A 21,399-nucleotide genomic window follows, 5' to 3' on the forward strand; every position below is an offset into this window, starting at 1 on the left:
CGGCCTGATCTTTTCCTTGTCGAATCCACACCATCGCAGTTCGAAAGGTTCTCCTTTTTCGAATGTTATTCTAAAATAAAAAAAAACAATCTTATATTCGGCCAATTTAACCCTCGTTAAAATTGGTTCCTGACTAAACATTGGAGTCACGTTACTACGGAAATACTCCCTCCCTCCATTAGTTTAGTACATGGCTCGTTTCACTATAACACACACACACAAAAAAACGCAGCACAACAAAAGTTTTGTGTACTAATAAAATCGGGGTGCGTTATTACGATAATGAAAGAATGAGCTCGCACGCCGATGTATTAATACGCAGTGCACAGCATCCAGTCGAGCCGATAATCATAAAGAAAACACTGGTGATCATTGATGACTTTGTTTGTCAAAATATTTTCCTTTTCAACCGTGATATTCAATCTATAGTCGTCTATAGCGACGCATGCTGTCGCTATATTACATTGAATTAGCCAAGCTAGCTCGCGCGTATACATGAGACCTCAGCGGACGCAGTCGACAGTTTTTTCCTTTAAATTGTATCAATACCCATAGATTACACAGAGACCAGTCATAAACACACGGAATAACTTTTGTTTTATTTATTTTTGGGGTGTAGAGACAACGGCTGTCCACGAAAAACCAAAATTAGGCTTTGCCGCTGTTGCGTCTCTTTTCTTCCTTATTTCATATCGAATTTATAAATCCTGGAATGTTTCCAAACACAAGGACAAATGAAACACTCGCCAGCAGAACGTTTGAAGAAAACAAAAGGGAATATAAGAAAAACCGAAGATATAACAAATACGTAAAAAAGACAAGTGAAAGGAAAAGTCATGGCAAGCAGGTGCGAAAGTGTCGTCGATTTATCGACCCTTTTTCTCCGGCCGGCTCTTCTTCTTCTTTTTTCCTTTTCTTTTCTTTTTTGGGAAAAGGCCGAGAGGTCGTGTATAGGTCCATTAATCGCGCGGTCCTCCAACACGTTCCGCGCGATCCTTTTTCCAACCAAAAAGCGTTTGGTCGACGAAAGAATTTCAAAATTCCCGCGCACTAGTAAAAAACGGAACGAAGCAGAGAAAATTCCAGCTTATTGCCGACACAATAACAGCAACCAATCGAACTTGAATTTATTCTTCATGGGTGGTGTGCTGTGCTGTAGCCAGCCATACTAAAAACTAAATCATGGAAAAACAATTGAGACAAAGGCGACTGCCGACCGACTGGGTCGTCGGAAATTTCCCGTGGCCAACGGAAGCTGCGCGTTGGGATGGTCACGTCACTTTGTAGCAGCTGAGAATGGAGCCCGAGTCGATTCATTTTCAACTGACGTGGCTGGTATATACCATGCAGCAGGCCAGATGTCTTACCCAAGCTATAGATATAATAGACTACTGCATAGCTATAGCTTCTACTTCTAGACTCACAGAACAGTGTGTAGGCAGGCTACGTAAGAAATAAAAGGCCTATATGTAAAGAATTTTTCGAATGGTTGCTTTTGGGTACAAACTTCAGAAGGGAGAATCTGTAGAGACTAATGGCTTCCATAGGGTTTCCCTTACTGGGTCACTTTCGGAAACCGACGACTCTTCTTTACCCGTCGAATTGCCAACGCAACGTTGTTTCCGTTTTGGCTCTAATATCAACTCAACTGCGGTAAAAGCATTTGCGTGTTTTGCTATACAGGCCTATGTGTGTGTCATGACCATGTGCTGTCAATGGTGCAATTGCTGCCGGTCAATAAATCTTTCGATCAACAATTCTTTTCCGTGCACGATGAATGTGTAATATAGTGAGATTCCCAACAAGACAGAACGAGGTATTCGTATACATAATTGTTTTTTTGTTTAATGTGTGTTTGAAATTCGAGAAACAAACAACAAACAAACCAAATAAAAAACACCAAATTAAACAATTAGATTGAATTTCTTCTTCTCTTTTTTTTTCGTGGCCTATATCTTCTTCTTTTCTTTTCAAAATTGTCCTTACGTGTATTTTTGCGGTTGGTTTGAATCTCTCGCTCCGGTTTGTTTCTTTCGGTTGGTGGTGGTTGATGAAGTACGTATGTACGTGTATAACAAACTACAGCATAAAATATATTCAAATTTTGGCATCATTCCACGACGAATGGTAATGGTACGAGGATGACGATGACGATGACGACGAGTTGGCGACGGGGAAACTGCCCGGCAAATCAGCCGAAGAAGATGCGGCGGCGGCGGCGGCTGACGTGCCGACGGCGGTTATCGACGACTCACGGCTCATCACGGCCTCGCTAGTTTCAACACCGCTGGCACTGCTACTGACCGCTTGCTGTTGTTGTTGCTGATGATGTCGATTGCTGCTGCATCCATTGGCGTACGAAAGAGCCGGACTTGAGCCGGCACCGTAATTCGAGTTCCCTGCAAGGTGATGACCATCTGTTCCAGGAAAAAGAATAAGGGCTCAGACAGTTAGCTGTTTGATAGTTTTAAATGACTTGATAATGAGGCCGCACTAACTGAGTAAATTACTGTGAGACATGGTCGGGTAACTGGCCATCGACTGATAGGGGAAATGAGGCTGGTGGAGTGACGGCTGCATCTAAACGATTGGCAATTGTTTAGTCATTTTCGATTTCCGTGTTATTGACGGATTTGTCGGAAACGAGTGAATTTTTTACCTGAGCTGGGAGTGAAGTTTTCCTAAAGGGTGTTTGAAGTGCATTGAAATTGCTGTGATGGGCGGAAGTATAGGTCAGAGAAGAGGTTTGATGATGGGCTCCGGTCCAACAAGCGGCCCTGCATAAGAAACGGGGTCATACAACGTCAGCTTTCAACTTTTAACTGGAATTTCGTCGGGGGAATTACGGAGAATAAGTGGGTGGGGCGAAAAAGGTCCGGCCAATGTGCCCACTAAGTGCGTCCGAATTGAAAAGAGACTTGTTGAGGGCAGCGGCCGTATTGGCGGCGGCGGCGGCAGCGGCGGCCGCCGCTCGATTACTCATCGAATAAGGTCGCTTCATTCGACGCCTCCGCTTGTAATTTCCATTCTCAAACATGTCTTCGTACTGAGGATCTTTTCATCACAATCCCACAATTATATAGAATGAGGTTTTTGAAAAATTATTAATTGAATTTCAATTTTTTAAAATACCTAGAGTCCAGTAGTTTCCTTTACGATCGCCCGTCGCATTGCCTTCGCGGGGGATTTTGACGAAACATTCGTTCAGGCTCAGATTGTGACGAATGCTGTTCTGCCATCCTTTTTTGTTTTTCTCATAGTACGGGAATTTCTTGGTTATGTAACTGCAATACGAAAGAAGAGATTTCAAAAAGTCAGGGCGGGAAAATATGAACTCGATTATTAATTATACGAACTTGTAAATTTCTGAGAGCGTCAGTCGCTTTTCACGGCTCTCCTTGATGGCCATGGCAATCAAAGCCACGTAGGAATAGGGCGGCTTGATGTTTGGATTGTAATCCGACTGTTGTTGTTGGTGGTGGTGATGATGCTGGGCCGGCGACAATTGCTGATCGGTCTCGGCCTTCGTCACGGACGACGGGTGCTGCTGTTGTTGCTGTTGGAGGGTCGACGACGACGAAGAAGATTGTTCCTTGTGATGATCGACAACCGATCGTTTCATCAATAACTGATCGCCGTGCTGCTGATGCGGGTGGTGAACGCTCGAGTACGACGGGAGGTGGTTCTTGTGATGATGGCTCTCGATCGCTGATTGCTGCAGAAAGTACTGCTGCTGTTGATTGCTGACGTGTTGTTGGTAATCTGCACATGAATCGACGAGAGAAAAAATTCAGATGAGACGAGATAGGCAAAAAATCATCTCGTTTCTGTGTTTTCGTTGTGGCGTGAAATTTTTGTCGATTTGTCACTTACTGGTAATGAGGTGATGTTGCTGAGATGGCGATGGCGTCGGAGTGGTGATGATCTCCTGCTTGATCTTGAGGCCGCTCTGCGGGTCCATCATCATGTCCTGTTGCGGCACAATCACATCAGACATACAGCAGCCAAATAACGGTCATCAGGCATCAGAGTTGCATAGAAACTGAATAAGGCGCGCTTTCGGATAGATTTTCAAGCAGCAACTACTTTGCAGGAGCAGACATGACGATGGTATTAAAAAAAAAGGCCATCGAAGATATAGAGCACGTATCAAAGGTTATCAAAGCCAAAAGGCGGGGGTCACCATTTCTCTATTTCACATTGAACAAGATCGAAGCTAGGCACTGCAAGAGAGGGAGAGTTTTATACATTTCTAACAAAATTTCAGTCCATGCTATGGTCTATTACACACTGTTCATTTTTCTTATAAAAGCTTTGCATTCTCTACTGCTAAAAAGGGATCGAAAACTCATTTGGAAATCTCTCTATTTATTATTTAAAAAAGGATTTAGTATATTTAGGGCTCTTACCGTTCGTATCATGTTTGACACGACGTCAAAGAATTTGCTGATTCTCGTACAACAGTCCGCGTTATTGTGACAGGGTGCTGATTTGATGTTGTTTTCTTTTCTTATGCAAATCCACCATATGATTGCTTCATATGTCAAAATAAAAAAGATTTGATTGAATCTCGGCGCACGATGGGTTTAATTTGCGGGTCTGTTTTAATAATCGAACTGAATGAAACACTGATCACGTTCCTTGCCCTCTCTTCCGACCAACAAGGAAAGGAGAAGAAGAAATTAACGAAATTTTTGTTATGTAACTAATCGGCTCTACTAGCTGTAGGCTACTACTGTTGCTCCAGTCCGGATCAATCCTTCTTATTCGATGTGGGTCTCCACCGTTTCACTTGCGTGTATAGCAGTATAGCTTCTTCACCAGAAGGACGATAAACCCAACCCTCGAACACTACCAGCGCCCAGGCATTACGCAGTCCCTTTCTGAAGTCACAGGACCAACACAGGATGGACATGCGCGTGCGTGTTATACACGGCATGGAGGCCCCCACACTTAGCCCTTTTTCTCGCTCCTTCTTAACTTCTTTTTCTTGGTTGCTGACGGAAAACATTGTCCTGCCGTCCAATTGGAGCAAAACTCGCAATGTAACCGGGAGGCGGAGCATCTTTCAACTGGCACCGGCACCTCTTTGTGATCCAATCCCGTGAGACGAAACGAGTCCCGGTGCTTTCCTATATAACGCCCTGAATATGCGCAAAGACACATAGTTTTCTTATTGGGAAAGGATCGGACTAGCGGGGGCCTATAAATCGTCGTAATCGTTTTTCACCTGTACTTGAATTATACTCTTATTATTTTACTTTTAAAAAACCAAATGTTTGATGAAAATAACTTTTATGGGATTTTTAATTCTGAAGGACTCAATTCGAATGATGGTAGATTACGAGTAAATATTTAGTCGGTCAGCGATATGCGCGATAATGTTCCATTTTAAGATCGTTCCAAAAATCTAATCGAATGAGAGCAGTCGGTCACCGCTCATTAATAATATCAAAATGAAATGGCCTTCATGTTTTAGAGAATTTTCTGGAAGAATATCGTGTTGTTATAGAATTTTTAATAAAGGCGTTATATAGAATGCACCAGGAATTATGAGCCCAAGATTGATCGGTGCCTCGCTCGTCGTTAAGAGTAGTCTCGTCCTCCAGTGGTAATTCGATCGTAGATGGATGATACGCGTATATATACAGTCGATGCTGTTGGACGGCAGTTTTCCGACAATCTGTGACGTTGCTGGCCAAGTCGCACGTTCCTTCTTCTCTCTCGGTTCCGATTACTGAACTCACATAAAAGGCAGAAATACACGATGGGGAAACGACGAGTTGAAGTTGACCTCCGTCGCCGTCTCCATAGACGAATGTATTTCATATCTCTTTACCGTCACTAGGGCGATAAACCTAGTCCGGCAGCAATTCTCTTCTTCGTATATTTTCTTTAAAAAAGAACTTTTTATTTCTTATTTTCTTGGCTTTTGACGGTTCTTCCTTCCTTCCCCTTTTTTTAATTGCTAGACGTTTTGATTTGTTTTTCTTTCCACCTTTTTTTCTTCTTTTTTAAATGGGCCTTTTTTGCTCATCTATCCATTCGAATAAGTGTGTCCTCCATAAAAGATATATAACAAGCGCAAAGATTGCTTTGCCTTCAGTATCGGCTCGTTATGGGGCAGCTGGACGGGACGGCAGAGCGATGGAAAGGAGGTATACGGCGCGCGGCGATAGTGCTGCTGCTGCTGCCGGACTTGGAAGTCAAAGTCTTGCGTCGAATAGAAAAGGAGAACGTGCGAGTCGTCCGGGATAATATGCTGCCGCCCGCCACCATGCAGAAGCAGAAGCAAACAGCAGGCGCCGGTCATAAATTGCTTGCTTAACCTCAAGTTGTCACCATCTCCTTTCACACTCTTTTCTCTCCATCTATCTATCTCGTTTCCCCTAGCTACACATATATATCGTGAACTCGCTACTTTAGCTCTTCGTTTTAACTGTTTGAGGGTTTTCAACGTTGGCAGTTGCGCTGATTTATTAGCCCCAACTTGTGGATCCCTTTTGAACTTGACGGGGGCTAAAAATCAAATATATTTACTTGCGGGATATCCAGGGAAATTTACTGGATAGGCAGGCAAGGAAACCGCCCTGCAAACTGTGTGGGATAGTCAGCAGCAGAGAGAAATAGGAGGGAAAGAAAGAGCTGACTGATTGGAAACAAATCAGCCTGGACTTGGGTTTATTTATAAAAATAACCTTTACGGTGGCGGACGTTAGACACTAATCAAGTCATTAAAAGTCTCCAGACTACTACTCCACCGTTCCAATGGGCGCTAGGCCACATCGACCACCGCGCTTTTTGCCTTGTAAAAAGAGAGTTAAATATCTGGAGGGAAAAGAAATAACCTCATCAGGGAAAATAAGTGCCAAAGGAAGCAAAATATAGTTCTTCTATATTGAGAATTGATTTATGACGATGTGCAGATATTGCCTCATCTTTCGCGCTGCTGATATCTATTGACGTTAACCTTTGGCCACGCCTAAGTGCATACAAACGACTCTACACGCGCACGAATGACATCGCTGTGTAGCAGCACGGATAGCGATTCCCTGGTTGTGTCATCACCTCTTTATAATCCTATTGCTGATTTTAATCAGCGATCCTGTAAAAAACGAACAACAACAATAATGAAATTTTAAAATTTCGCGGTCTGAAATTGGGTTTTGACAAAATTTTTAAACAGAATTTCTGTGTTATGAATTATTCACCGAAACTGCCAAATTAGATTATTTCAACAGTGAATTAAAAGGATTGCGGAAAGATAAGATCGAATGTAAATTTAAAGTAAAATCGTATTTTATCAAATATAATTTGGATTAAAAAAAAAAAAGAACTACTAAAGTGAAATCCAAACCGTTGCTGAGCTACTAGTTCAGCTTTCGGTGCCGCGTGCAGCGCTGTGCTGTGTGCCAACCGAACCCTCCGCCTCCTCCCCCAGCTTCTCCATAGAGAGAGGGAGGGAAGATTGGGACGAGTGCCATAAAGGCTCGATTCCGTTTCTTAATTGAGCTCGTGCACAGGTAGCAAAAGCAGCAGGGCAATATTCGAATCGCTTACGACAAGTCGAGATCTATCCTCTATGTAAACTGAACCCGTTGTCACGGCAACGATCAACATGCGTACCCTTTTTGTGAGACTGAAGCGATGAATTATAATTGCTCGTTAGGCCAGTCAAACAACGACATGCCAACATTTTCTTTTTACAACTTGTTTTTGGTTTCAACAACAAAAATGTTCTTATACCCAATCTGTCGATTAACGGAAAAGTTATTTTATGCAATAACGCTCTTCTCATTTTACCAATTATCAAATCACTTATAGTATCTCCACTTTAGACTTTACCCAGTTAACTGTGTGTCCTTAAATTTTTTTAAATTACGAAAAACGCAATAGAAATGAATAGATGCGTATTGACTTGTGTAAAAACAAAAGCACTAATGTATGTTTTTACTAATCCAACATTGCTCTAGAAACACTGGTAGCACCCCAATCTTGATTTATGGAGGAATAGGACAAAGAACGACACGTTCTATCTTTAAATAGCTTTCGACGACAAAAGAGTGCGTTTTTGTTTGGAGGGAGACACGGAATCACCACAATAAATTTTGGAATTGAAGATTTCTTTAACAATTAGAAAAAAAAAAAAAAACAAAAAAAAAAAAAACAATGGGGAACGTGAGTTTTTCAGGACGGAGTGGACAAACAGGAATACCATCACATGAATTATCAAGCCACGCCAAACCCATTAGAGAGCAATTTTTTGGGGGTATCCTTCCGGCATGATTAGACGTTGGATTCTTTGGGCGTCCAATTGTCTTGCTTTGTTGTAGCCGAAAACTCCAGCAATAACGACTAGGGTACCAAGTCCACTGTAAAGGCTGATCGCATTACCGAAGAGGATAATCGACAGCCAGATGAGTAAGGCTCTCTTGACCGTATTGGCCACACTGTGAATGTTAACCAATAACAATGGATATTATGTTAGAAAGTTTAGGCAAACAAAATTATTATTTATAATTAGAAAGTCTACCTGTGTGTGACTGGAGTGATGTGCTCTAATAGTGCATACTCGGTAATACTCTGGAAGTGGAAGAATGCTCCATTGAGCAACATTGCACCGACGAGAATAGGAGACAACATGATCTTGGCCCAGTCAATTAGAAAGAAGCTTGCCATTATTTGAATTACAAAAGAAGCAAAACTGGTAAAGAACTGCAACTCTGCCGGTCCGTATTTATGGCGATCGCTGCTTAATAAAACCTTTGAGTAGACATTCTGTAAACTGAAATTCATCGCATTAGTTAAGTGCTGATTATAAAATACGGTATTAAATTAAAAGAATGAAACTATTTAAAATACCATTCGGACAAATTAGTCAACAAGACGGCAATGAAACCTTGCATGTTAAAACTAAGTTCGGTGGCTGAACACAATGCTAATCCCCCCATAATAGGTATGAGAGAAAGATTTACATACATTCCAGTTTTTTCTCCTATATTTTAGAGAAAAAAAACACCAACTAAATAAAATAAATAGACAAAATAGAAAAAAATGTCAAACCTGTGAAAATAGATGAAATAATCACAGTAAACATTGGTGCAGAGCTCTTAATTGTCTCTGCAAAAGATACAGGAACGTAATTTAAAGATGTCAGTCCTAGGACCAGAGTAGTGAACCTTTTTAAAACAAAATTCTAAAGAGCTGTATTAAGTCAAAAACTTTGTTATACCTTAAGCTCCCCAATATTAACATTGGTTTTTGAATGAGTTTATTCCTGTGAATAGATGACCAACCACCACTTGATTGGCGACTAACAAATAGCCCACACGAATATCTAAGCTGGAGAAAGCCTAGGCACATGCACATCAGCATTTGACTCATAGCTAGATGAAAATAAAATATTGCTTCAAGATTAACTCATATTATTAAATAATCAACAGTAAAGTCACCAAGTAGAGCAGGATCTCCTTTTAGGTATGATATAACATACTTGTTTGCAAAGAGGTTAAATGCACTAAATATGTACCAAAATATCATCAACACAATGGCAGTTGGATGCCTTAAGCCTGTTTTCCCAGACGTCATTCCTGTACTGCAGTCTTTATTGTTTGGTGACAAAGAAATCCTTAACCTAAGTTCCTCTTCACTGCCCATTTCTTTAAACAAAAACATGGTTGAGCAAAATAAAAAACCTGTTGTTACTGTTGTATGCTGTACCTGATTCTAGAGGTCTCATTTTAAAGTACTTGAATCCCAACTAATAAAAATACTTTACAAACAAAAGAAATGTGATCCCATCGAAAATATTCCAGTAGTGTTAAGCCGAAGCGTGATTTTTTAAGTGGAAAAACAATGCATGGTATCCAATGAAAGGTCTAGAAATTATGACAGCTGTACACGTGTAAACTGTAAAGCAATAGACGACTAAGATTGTCGTCTGCTCTGTTGGTCTGCTGGAAAAGAAGATGATATTTTCATATTTAACCGTATAAAAATGTTTCTAATATTTTTTAATTAACGAGGGTCAAACTTTATCATAAATTAAACAACTTAATTTTATAATTTTCCGTATTTGGATTTGGAAGTTTTTAGGTGCGACCCCTCGGCTGGCCTTCTAGTGAAGGCCTCACGCACCGGCTATTTCTGTTCCTGGTATTGTTTTCTTTTGGGAAGGGGGGTATTGCCACACCATCTGGCGTCCGTCGTTTGCTGTGCTTGGCCTCTATCGGTATTTTCGGAACTTCTTGGACCTTGGTGCTTTTGGATTTTCAGCTTCAATGGCGTCGTCTCGTGGTTCTGTCAGATTGCGTTCTCTCGGTTCCTCCGTTCTTGTGTCTTGTGGTTCGAATTGGATATATTTCTTCTGTTGTTGTGGTGTTTGCTGGTATCGGTAGGTATTTCGCCTTGGGCGTGCTGTGCTTTGTTTACATTTCAACTGGCTGTTTGTAAACAAACTTCCTTTTTTTGCAGGTGGTTTTGGAATGAAAATTGGTTTGGTCTGGTTCGGATTTCCAAGTCCTTTGAATTTGGTCCTATTTCGCTTTAGAGCGTCGTCTTGTTGGGTTATACTGCTATTCTTTTGTTGAGTACAGGTATCTGTTGAATTTTGGTGCCTGGTTCACTTGTATTGATTTTTGTTCCGACTACTTAGGTTCTGCTGCAATTGAAAGGTTGGCCTGTTGCATAAGCCCAACCTTCTCTTGTGGTATACTTATTCCTCAGCTTTCTCCAACTCTTTCTGCTGCTGGTCACTGGCCTTGCTGCTAGTTGGTTTTGTCTTGCCTGATGACAACGGGTTGATTGTTGGCCTAATTCTCTTGGATGCTCCCGCCTGGCTGGTGTTTTCTGCCACTACTCCTTCCACCACTTCTTCGGATCTGCAGATTGGTGGTACGTATGCTCCTCTTGCTAGATAATGTCTACTAGGTGGGATCTGTTTAGAAATTTTGCCAGGGCGTCCCTGATTTTGAACTGCGTCTTAGCTCCCAGTGCTCTGTTGAGCCGAGATAACCAGGTTCGCCACTTTTCTAGTTGAAAGGCGGCTTGATGACATTAGAGCCCCAAGTGTTCAGATTTTTAACAATTGCCTGTATTTATGAAGAAGAGAAGTCACTTTTTTTGTCAACCAAAACAGTTTAACTTTATATTTTTTTTTAGTTTACTTGAAAATAATATTCGCAACGTCGATTTTGTGCAAAAACAGGGAAATAGTGCTTTGAGAAAAGACAAAGAGAGATAGTGATGCAACAAGAAAAAAGGAAAGAGGTGAGGTAACGAAGGGTAAAGTGGCAAAAAAGACACAACAAAAGGGAAGAAAGCGAGACAATTTCTTTACTTCATAGAGTTGCCGACCCCTCGGCTGGCTCTCAAAACATTGGCTCTTAAAAACATTTTAAAAGTGCTGCCTTAGCCCACTTGGGCCAACAGCATGCGCAACCGTACTCTGCCTCTCTTGAACTTGCGCGGTGTACGGCAGAACTTAAGAGCCACTTGAGATTCAAGTTGAATTTCAGGTGTTCCATAGCTTTGTCAGTGCCCAGTTTGCAGAATATCTTGCTGTCGGGACATTTTCAAAAGGCTCATTTAAATTAAATTATTAAAATTGAATTTAGTTAAATAAGATACCCAACGAGTTCGGCACTTTCGATTATGATATCATCAGCAGAGGTATCTTCGTCGACGATGGCCACCATTAAATCTGAAAAACCAGCGAGGCATTCCTCCATCAGGGAAAGACTTTGAGAAATCATCTCTTGGTTTATATTTTCGCTAGACGTTCTTGACTCTTCATAGGTGAAATTAAAAAGAAGACGGTAGAGTTTCAACATGATTTTTTGAAGCTCCTCATGTTCGGGATCCTGGGTAACACGAAAATGACAGGCTTTGTAAAACAATACGGGATAAGCTACAAAAAAAGAATTGGGGAAAACTTACATTTTTTACGGTAATACTTGAAGCGTGCTCAAGTTGATTTAACGTACGAGCAATATACGGCAAAAAATTCTGCTGGCCTACAGAGCAAGCCATTGTTTCTAAAGTAGCAAGGCAGTTTGACCGTAATTTTGTGTTAATTTCATTCCGTGCTAGGATGGCAAAAAATGTCAGGCAACAGCCATCCAAGTATTGTAGAGACTCTCTCACTCGAAGGTTGAATAGACTACCTATCACTCTCACTTCCACAGGGCAAGGGTCACGTGATTCCACCGCCAAATTGAAATAATTTATCAGCGCCGGAATGTGAACTTTTAGTTCACTATCATTTAAACAATTATCTAAGATGATAATTGAAATGGCCTCAAAAACGTCTACTTTAAGCTTTACCACCCCTGAAGGATCCCCCGATTGTAAAAGTGACATCAGATCTGGAATGAATTTTTTGTACTTCTGCAAGCCGTTATAGATGTTATTCTTAATGGCTCTAAAAAGCATAGAAAACGGGAATTCCTCCGCTTCAGCCGTATCCTATAATTGAAAAGTATAAACTATTTACCGACCTTCCAGACAAAAATAAATTATGACCCGGGTAGGTCACCTACCCCATCACGAAGCTTTCCCATCAATTTCTGGATAGTACTTCTGACAATTAAGTAACAGTCAACAGGGGAACTACTTAGCACGTTTCCTAGCGCTTCTTGAGCAGCACATTTCTGATGTTCTTGAAAATTTCCGCAGCATTGCAAAAGTTTGTTAACGGTCTTCTCGTAGTTGCTTGATGGCCAAGATGTCGTAACTAGTCGAGGACGACCTTCTTTCTGTTTAATCATATGAGAAATTTAAATACAGGTTATTTTTTAATGAATAGCGTGGTATTTACCTCTTTGGATGTTAGTTCGTAAATAACTATGGCTAGTGATGAAAGAGTTTTGCACGCTGCTGCGGCCACTCGATGGTCATCATCTTCCAAGTGTACGACTAGTCCGTTAATAAGTTGCGTAAGAAATGAAGGAAGTATCTGTAAAAACAGGATTTAAAACGAGTTATAACTGTTGCGGTGATGCGGTCATCAAGACCCTACAGTGCTTTTTGTCTTACCTTGTGTAAGACGTTGTTTTCATATCGGGACGATGGCACCATATCTGCGAAAATGGAGTCACCTGATTTCAAATTTCTATACTCTTTCTCCGCAACAAAACGCCAAAATTCCAATCCTTGTAAGGCAATATCCGAGACAGGCGATGCCATTGCCTTCAATGTAATCTTAATTAAAAAAACAATCACAAGTTTATTTAATGATTCTTAAGAATTCAATAATTTGTCAACTTACTGGAACGATGTTTGATTCCATTTCAATCTTGATGTGGTGATAGTAACGCGAGCTAATCTTTACCAATATTTCTAAAGCAATCACAGATTCTTCAACAACAGACGATTGCGCAGCGTCGCAGACAACTTTCATGATCGCCTTTCGAGCTTCCTATTTTTCAAAATTTTCCATAAGAAACTTTCAGAAATAAAATACAAAAGCAACTGGGCCCGATACCTCAGTGTCAAATGTTTTGTCAATGCATTTAAGAGAACTTAGTAGAGCGCGAGCAGCTGCCAGACGAATTCTTCCAGTTATACTTAATATGCTCCGTGACCGTGTCATCGTTCTGTTCGTGCCCGTCATACAAAATAGTATGGGATCGAGGATTGACCGGTTAAAATAGACCAAATTTTGCTCGCTCTAAGACAAATAACATTAAGAATATTACTTAAAAAATTCGTTTGGACAAGAGTTAACTCACAATTTCTTGACAGATAAAGGCGATGGATTCGAAGGCCGCCTCTATACGATGTTCCTTAGCTGGCTGCCTTACCATGTCTGAAACTTCAGAAAGGAAACACTCCAGCGAAGCCATCCCAGACGAAGCCTGCGTCTCCGGAAAGAATCCAGCTGCCATGATGTAAGCCAAACATTGTGCGGCACAACTTGGATTCTGAGTGTTTTCGGTTCCCAAGGTCGAAATCAAACGATCACGCACGGCATTGCGAGTTTCTTTTGGGAGATTGGTCCACCCTTCATGATACTGTTCATTCAGTTTCGCATCTTTAACAGTTAAACAAGTTTTCAGCTGTAGGGAAGCCGCTTGACGAACTTCAGGTAAACTTTTTTGATCTTCAATTACAATGGACAAATTGGTAATAAATTGACCCTAAAAAGTATGAAAATCATTAAAATTATTACATGGTGAACTATCCATGGCATAAAATGAAGTTATGAAACTAACCATATTTTTCTTCGCACACTTTTCCAACTTCAGTTGGGCTTCAGCTAATACATTCTTGTCTGGAAAGTGAAAACAATACATCTTTATTAATTAGCTAATGGTTTAGAATGACAGTGATATTATAGTTGGATGGTGTACGTGAGTGTCTTAACATGTTGAATCAAGTAAAACATTGCAGAGACCCCACAGCACACACAAGTAAAATTAATGTACATGTAAGATCGTGAGATCAACAAAAAAATGCATCAAGTTGCATTGTTTACCTGGAGAAACAGAGTGTTCTAAACACTGAACTACACATTTCAATGATTTCAGCATGATTGCAATTATAGCCTTAATATGGCTTCCGATGACGATGAGTATCCGATGAGTATGTTTAACTGTACGGCACGAGTAGTTTGGAAATGTAAAATATAACGACACACTTCTCTGACTAGAATCTGAAATGACACTAAAATCTAATGACACACTACTCTGACTATAATCTCACATCTGAGCCACAACAGAACGAATCCACAAAGGCCACAAGCTAAATAATAATAAATACGACTGTCAATTATTTCTTATTTATGTCGTCGGCTCGTCGCCTTCGGCTGATCCCTGATTTGCCCGCACATTTCGATTTTTGAATCCAATCTGCTGGTATCACCTGCCATGAGCCCATGACCTTGACCGTGGACAAACGAAATCATGCACCCAAGTTGGTGTTACCTACACTAAATGACTCTAGCGATGTCTTTGTTGAAAAGAAATAAAAGAGTCACGGTGGATTTCAATTTCAAATTTATTTGGCTGCGATTGCCTAAGACATACAAAAGTCATCAAAACGAGTTCTTTAATTTATAGTGGACCTAGTAGTTATTTCTTTACGTTGGTCGAAACGAATTAGGCATCGCACGAATCTCGCCCTCCACAGGGCGGCGAATCCCCGCGTATCTGTCGTACCAGTGCACCAAACCAAAGTTCCTTAACCTATTGAGTATTTCATGACGTTTCTCTGGTCCTAGTAGTGCAATGACAGGTGGCTCAATCCCATAAAATAAACGACACAATCGTTCAAGTCTTAATTGATCACATGCTTTGCCAAATAAGAAGCACAGCACCTTAAAGAGTAATAAAAATCGGTTTAGAAAGTGAATAATGAAATTCAATTTTTAAACTACCTCATATGACGGCCGGGCAGTTGGAGAGAGGATGTCATAGGATTCCGGGTAGTTTGAAAATACTAACTCGACTACACTGCAAATAAATTCCCCTTTATTCAAGGGTGGTTCCCAATGATCAACGAGAACTGCCGTGACTTTGTAAAATGAGAATAGTGACATCTATGAAGGGACGGGAAAAGAAGGTTAATTGGTTTTACCACATGAAATGTACAAAACAAAAATTAAGGAATTACCTTATAATAAGAATCGACGGATTGACATCGTTCATAGAGACTCACAAGGTGATTCACAGACGCCGAAGAAACTGGTGTTTGTTTTATAACTGCATCCACGAACTCAGGAATCAACGGCAATTTTCTATCACACAGTATTTCCAAGGCAATTGAAATATATTCCTGTCGGTTACCCTTATAAAAAAAAAAAACTTGTGGAATAAGAAATTATTTTGCTGTAACACATCTTACCATCACAATGGCTTTGACAACTATTCCGACTATCCTCACTCCAAGGGGTTCATTCAAAGTTTTGTTTAGAGGCAAATTGATGTTCGCCATGCAACATACCAATTGATAGGGTAATTTTATGTTAAACTTCTTATTGCACAAATAATGAACACTTTCCAATGCCAAGTCTAAATCGTGGCTGTAAACGCACTTCTTATTTAGAGTGTCGCTTATTTTACACTCTCCTGAGCGAACAAAATCGAAGCATATCCTCGACTGTTCGCTACATCATCTGAAAAGATTCGAATTTGGATTGTTAACAACAAAAATTCAGGATACGACCCTCGTCTCAAACTCACCTTGAGGATATGGGGGATTTTCCATTACGATCCGTTGAATGACTGCCGGCTTGACTGTCACAGCTGGATCGTTTGCTTTGTTCAATTGTGCCACGATTTTCGTTGGCGATGGTCGATTGGTCGATCAAAAACTATTTTGGCCGGTGTCAAAAAATTAATTCAATAGATGAATATTCTGTCTGAGGCCTGACGGTGCTCGAATGGAATTTTGTGCTATTGCACGGGTATTGCACTGTCAGGCCGCTAGGGGCGCTCTGACGGCTGGGGCCTGGGGGTACCCCTCTCTAGTCTCTACATCTGACGGCTGAAGCTACCCTACCCCTTTCTGACGGCTGGGTGTATGTACCACTGTACCCCGCTACCCCCTTCCACTTTTCCAGAGCCGTCAGGCCGCTAGAGGCGCTGTGACGACTCGAAAATCTTTCTCCGGATTTTACGGACTCCAATAGGCGCGACGATTTTGCAGTCAAGTTAAGTGATTTAAGTCTATGTTTCACACGTGCTGGGCTGCTTTTAGTTTTCTCATCTGCCATTAGATATCTGGTAAGTTAATTGGTTCTTGTAATGTGAAATGGGATAACTTAACTAACACGTGAGTTTCTGATAGATTTATTGACCATGACTTTCCACTTAAAGAATAAGTAGCATGTTTTATTATATCTGAAGTTCAGAACTAGTTTTGTGAGTTGGACCGTTGGACTAAAAATCATCAAAGTATAGTTCATCGGTTGAATAACCATGCTGCATTGCTGCTGCATTTTAACGACATAGAAATGTGTGCAAGATCCTTTCCAGTTTTCCAATTGTATTATTAGTATTAAGTAAGAGATTCTAAATGCAGTATATTAATAACTTTGCTGTCAAGTCAAATATCTAACTTGGAAGTTGTTGGATTGTGTTCAGGTTTACAACTTCCAGTAGAATAAACTGATTGATCGTGAAGATGGAGAGGAAACCAACTGTAGCCGAGATAAGTCCTGACAAATCTTCATCCCCCATCGAGTTTACTGGTAGCAGTGTAAAGCCTTTAAGTACACAAATAAAAGAAAACAGCTTCTTTCAATCTATAAATGGAAGCTCTGAGGTAAAGTTAAGCCAATTACATTAAAATGATTTTACAATTTTTATGGTTTATTAAAACAACAATTGTGTGTGTTGAAGCAGAAGCAACTACCCAATAAAATTCAAGACCAGCAATTTAAAGATGAAAGTAGATCTTCAGAAGGTGCTGAAGAGGTGCAGGTCGGAATTTTCTCTCTATCAGAGGTATTCACTCATATAGTTTCAATAATAAAGAAGAAAACTAAGATTTCACCTTTATTTTACTTCTAAAGGCTATAAAAAAAGCCAGTGATTTGTCGCGTGAAAAGAAAACGTTGCAAAGTCACATTAAAAACTTGCAGGAACACGTTTCCGCTGTCGAAGAGCAACTAGAACAGAAGCAAGGCCAGTGTGAAATGGTGAATTCACAGTTAAAAGACAAGGAGCAACGACTAAAAGAGGCACTTGAATACATTTCGGCGCTAAAAGAAGTAATGCGAATTGAAGATGGACGACACTCATCTGCCTTGAAAAAAGCTTGTTCTGACCATGATTCTGTTAAAAAAGAACTTGAAAGTTGTACAAATGAATGTATTGGTTACCTTAATCAATTGCTTGAGGTTGTTGGCTCAAAATTTTATGATCATAAGATTAATTTCATTTAACATTTTATTTTGTTTTCTTTCTCAGGCGCAAGCAGATGGTAAAGCCATTGAGAAAGATAAACTTTAATTAGAGAGAAATGTGAATGTGACAATCGGTGCACTTCAAGCCGAAATTCAACAGCTTAAACTTCATTTGGAAACTTCTTCTGCAGAACTCTCCGCTGTACGAACATCTTTTAAGTTGTGATTTTACACACTTTTTTATTTTTGTTTATCCTTCTTGTAGGCAGGAGAAAAAGCGTTGCAATTTCAAGAGAAAAACGAGGTGTTGCGTTCTCAGTTAGATTCTTTGCAACATTTAAATGATTCTGAAGAAAACCTTCGATTGGACTTAACTAAAATACAGCAAGAACTCGATAGCGAAAGAGCAGTGGACACTGCAACTGAAATCTTAGCAGAGGAGAAGTTAAGTGGTACTAAAAATGCTCTGGAGTTTCAAGTGAATGAATTGCAAGAAAATCTAGAAGTAGTTCAACATCAAAATGAATCAATCAAACAAGAACTCTACAGTGAACGATCAGCCCACAGTGAGACCAAATCTCCCTTGGAATTATGCCAGAATCAATTAGAAGAAGGTCGCAATCGGCATTTATTGGAATTGTCCAAGGTTCTTAACACTGATAAAATTCGCTTTTTATTACTAAACTAATTCATGTATGACTAGGTACAGAATACTGTAAATATTTTGAAGGATGAGAAAAATGCACTGCAATCTCAAGTCGACGAGTTCCAGGCAAATTTGTTTGCGGCGTCCAGTTCGAATGAATCATTAAAGAAAGAATTGGAAGCAATCCGAGAGAAAAATCTTGCGTTTGAACGTCAATTGGAATTTTCAGCAATAGAAATGTCAACTGTATGCTTATTCAAATATTCCTGTACATTTTAGATTAACGTTTTAACAAAAATTGCGTCTATTCTAGTTGAGGGTAGAAGCTCAAAAGCAATCCAACAGAAATAACGAACTCCAAGTTCATCTTGATGACATGGAGGATCTGTTACTTTCCGATCGAACCAAGGTAAAACTGTTAATACTTTTGTCCTTTAATATTCAGTGTCTGTCACATTTAAGTGTATTCGTACTGTAGCTCAGGGCCGAAATAGCCAATCTCTTGAAAGAGAAACTGGAAATGGAAGAAACTGCCCAGCGTTTGGAAAGGACAGCGAGAGCTCAAGAGCCAAATATTGAAATAGTTACAGAAAATAATCTCAAGCTAATGAAAGACAAACTGGAAATCGAAGAGACAGTCAAACGTCTGGAAAAGGTATTCAGTTTTCAAGAGCAGAATTTGGCCGTACTAACTTCAGGCAATGTTTCTCTTATTAAACAGACGCTCAGCGCTTACGAAGAATATATAAAAATCACCCATCAAACCGTTTGCTGCACGCTCGTTTTCACTGAAAACTTGAAAGTATAATTTACCTTCAAGAATTAACCTCATTAAACTGAATGTATAAGTAAATTTCTTTTCAGGCGGTGAATAATGCAAGTAGTCTGATAAATGAAATTAAATCATTTATGGAAAAGATAGGAAGCATCCGACAAAATGCCGAAGTTGTTGATGAAGACTTTAAGGATTTAAATTTTTCTTTCACTGAAACTAAGAATTCCTTCTTAGTGAATAAGGACACAGACAAACGTGACAGTAAAACGGTAGCCATGGACGAAGACGGTATTAAAATTATTGAAGAACCTCCACCTTCGGCTACTCGAAAGTTAGGTTTCAAACGCAAGTGTGGAAATAAGCCTTCTCCAGATTATATTGTTCTTTTCTTTTTTATGTTTAGGCCCCTACAAGAAGTGCGGCGGTTGCTGAAAAACGATCACTTTCCGTTCAGAAAGAAAACGAGGTTTTATTTCTAATGTGTTTCGGTCTGTTTTTTTGTTCTGATTAACTCTCAATTGATTTTCCTAGCATTCTTCTAGAACCAGTAGCAACGAGCCAACTGATATCAACAATGAGGCATACGCAATTCGTGGGCGTCAAAAGGCATTTATTGATCTCTTTCCTTTCCTGGCTCCCTTAAATTTTCTATGTCGGATTGTAACATATTTCAGTTGGTTCCATCTCCACCATGTAATTTTCCGATGCCGATGCTGATATTAGAAGATTGTTTACGAGTCCGACAGGTTATATTAGCATAACATTTTATATTTCTAAAACCAAGGTTAAAACGTTTTTATTTTTTTAATTGAAATAGAATCCAAAAACTGCCAGAGCTCGTAAAGATGAATCTCAAATCAGTGATGATGATTCCTATTCCTTCACAGCGACTCCTTTTCTATCGGCTAAGCAGAATGACGCCCCAGAATACTTATCGATGAATGCCCGTACCTGCCAAACCAATCCAAATCCGGTCATCCCGCTCTCAGTTCCTCCCGCTAAGAAATGTCGTAATAAGTAGAATTATCTTTTTCTTAAAAATATTATGCCTTCCGAAACTTTATTGAAATAAGAACTTTCAAGTAACGGATGGGCAATTTTCATTCGAATTAACTTGATCTAACAGATACCAAAAAACTCAAATTTCTTTTAATTTCATTTTTTCAAGTTACACATCAAACAAATACTTTGTTATTTTTTGTTTATCCCTTTCTTGTATTGGCTGCTAGGAATCTCATTCAAGTGGTACTTTTTTTGTCAATCCTTTCGCTCCCTCCTTTCATTCCCTGTGTTCTCTGAAAACAAGACATGTTCATTCATTTCCTGTAGAGATAATAATTTTTTTTTTCTAAACGGGTTTTCACTGGTATGTAATAAGTACACTTACATAAATCTACACTTGTTCAAAGCTCTACTTCACAGAGCCATCCTTGCTGCCCGCAGATGTGTCAATTACTCGGTTCTAAATCACCGGATGCTGAAGAAGTGAACAACTACTGTTGTTGTATGAGTTGTAATAGTCGGTTAAGTGACTGTATAATTCTTTTGATGAATATTCCGGAATATTTCACATTTGTTCTGTTGTAATTTTGCCTTCATTTTTTTTGTTATTTTTTATCTTTTGTGTTTTGTTTCGAATAGTTTTTTCTAGGCGGGGGGATACCCAAGCAACTTGTCTTATGTCTGGGTTTATTAAAGTCGGTCTAACGTAGCTTTGTGTTTCGCCTCTGTCACCCCAACCCTCCTAATTTCTTATTCCCCTTCTCTCACTTCCTAGTCTGTCATCATCATAGTTTCTTTATTAAGTAATAAACCCTCTGTTTGCAATTTTGCTGTATTAATTCAAAAACTTTGTTATACCTTAAGCTCCCCAATATTAACATTGGTCTTTGAATGAGTTTATTCCTGTGAATAGATTACCAACCACCACTTGATTGGCGACTAACAAATAGCCCACACGAATATCGAAGCTGGAGAAAGCCTAGGCACATGCACATAAGCATTTGACTCATAGCTAGATGAAAATGAAATATTGCTTCAAGATTAACTCATATTATTAAATAATCAACAGTAAAGTCACCAAGTAGAGCAGGATCTCCTTTTAAGTATGATATAACATACTTGTTTGCA

At 39.8% G+C, this 21,399-nt stretch overlaps 4 protein-coding genes across 13 annotated transcripts; 1 reads left to right on the forward strand and 3 right to left on the reverse strand.

The window, feature by feature from the left end:
- Window positions 1-1,760: 1,760 nt before the first annotated feature.
- On the reverse strand, window positions 1,761-4,952 carry LOC124197416 (fork head domain transcription factor slp1-like). 5 transcript variants are annotated; one of them, XM_046592895.1, is made up of 8 exons: window positions 4,410-4,952; window positions 3,874-3,970; window positions 3,357-3,762; window positions 3,133-3,284; window positions 2,847-3,054; window positions 2,660-2,777; window positions 2,511-2,580; window positions 1,761-2,417 (listed from the first exon to the last, which is right to left on the reverse strand). In XM_046592895.1, the coding sequence occupies exons 1-8, from the start codon at window positions 4,419-4,421 to the stop codon at window positions 2,098-2,100; spliced, it is 1,383 nt and encodes a 460-aa protein (XP_046448851.1). In that variant the 5' UTR covers window positions 4,422-4,952; the 3' UTR covers window positions 1,761-2,097. The 5 variants fall into 5 exon arrangements, with proteins under 5 accessions (XP_046448851.1, XP_046448836.1, XP_046448844.1 ...); XM_046592880.1 differs by having other exon boundaries at window positions 3,874-4,082; window positions 4,410-4,951; XM_046592888.1 differs by having other exon boundaries at window positions 2,499-2,580; window positions 4,410-4,950.
- Window positions 4,953-7,918: 2,966 nt separating this feature from the next.
- On the reverse strand, window positions 7,919-9,980 carry LOC124197459 (solute carrier family 35 member E2A-like). The gene is made up of 7 exons (XM_046592946.1): window positions 9,721-9,980; window positions 9,453-9,659; window positions 9,233-9,386; window positions 9,064-9,179; window positions 8,863-8,995; window positions 8,534-8,785; window positions 7,919-8,450 (listed from the first exon to the last, which is right to left on the reverse strand). Exons 1-7 carry the CDS (start codon window positions 9,737-9,739, stop codon window positions 8,249-8,251), a joined length of 1,083 nt encoding a protein of 360 aa, XP_046448902.1. The 5' UTR covers window positions 9,740-9,980; the 3' UTR covers window positions 7,919-8,248.
- A 734-nt stretch (window positions 9,981-10,714) lies between these two features.
- Window positions 10,715-16,464, reverse strand: LOC124192674 (importin subunit beta-like). The gene is made up of 15 exons (XM_046586114.1): window positions 16,182-16,464; window positions 15,613-15,786; window positions 15,377-15,538; window positions 14,477-15,316; window positions 14,214-14,272; window positions 13,731-14,138; window positions 13,484-13,669; window positions 13,268-13,417; window positions 13,036-13,200; window positions 12,818-12,955; window positions 12,540-12,755; window positions 11,938-12,465; window positions 11,629-11,861; window positions 11,475-11,559; window positions 10,715-10,936 (listed from the first exon to the last, which is right to left on the reverse strand). The coding sequence occupies exons 4-15, from the start codon at window positions 14,529-14,531 to the stop codon at window positions 10,715-10,717; spliced, it is 2,445 nt and encodes an 814-aa protein (XP_046442070.1). The 5' UTR covers window positions 14,532-15,316; window positions 15,377-15,538; window positions 15,613-15,786; window positions 16,182-16,464.
- An 86-nt stretch (window positions 16,465-16,550) lies between these two features.
- Window positions 16,551-20,622, forward strand: LOC124197465. 6 transcript variants are annotated; one of them, XM_046592982.1, is made up of 16 exons: window positions 16,551-16,773; window positions 16,848-17,002; window positions 17,085-17,265; window positions 17,346-17,447; window positions 17,516-17,842; window positions 17,913-18,050; window positions 18,114-18,494; window positions 18,552-18,740; window positions 18,808-18,903; window positions 18,973-19,149; window positions 19,216-19,296; window positions 19,359-19,601; window positions 19,673-19,735; window positions 19,801-19,875; window positions 19,944-20,015; window positions 20,087-20,622. In XM_046592982.1, exons 8-16 carry the CDS (start codon window positions 18,732-18,734, stop codon window positions 20,288-20,290), a joined length of 1,020 nt encoding a protein of 339 aa, XP_046448938.1. In that variant the 5' UTR covers window positions 16,551-16,773; window positions 16,848-17,002; window positions 17,085-17,265; window positions 17,346-17,447; window positions 17,516-17,842; window positions 17,913-18,050; window positions 18,114-18,494; window positions 18,552-18,731; the 3' UTR covers window positions 20,291-20,622. The 6 variants fall into 6 exon arrangements, with proteins under 6 accessions (XP_046448938.1, XP_046448920.1, XP_046448912.1 ...); XM_046592964.1 differs by having other exon boundaries at window positions 16,551-16,724; window positions 16,789-17,002; window positions 17,343-17,447; XM_046592956.1 differs by having other exon boundaries at window positions 16,551-16,724; window positions 16,789-17,002.
- Window positions 20,623-21,399: the final 777 nt, after the last annotated feature.

Source organism: Daphnia pulex, chromosome 1 (assembly GCF_021134715.1).
Source record: "Daphnia pulex isolate KAP4 chromosome 1, ASM2113471v1".
In the NCBI taxonomy this organism is placed as follows: Eukaryota; Metazoa; Arthropoda; class Branchiopoda; order Diplostraca; family Daphniidae; genus Daphnia; species Daphnia pulex.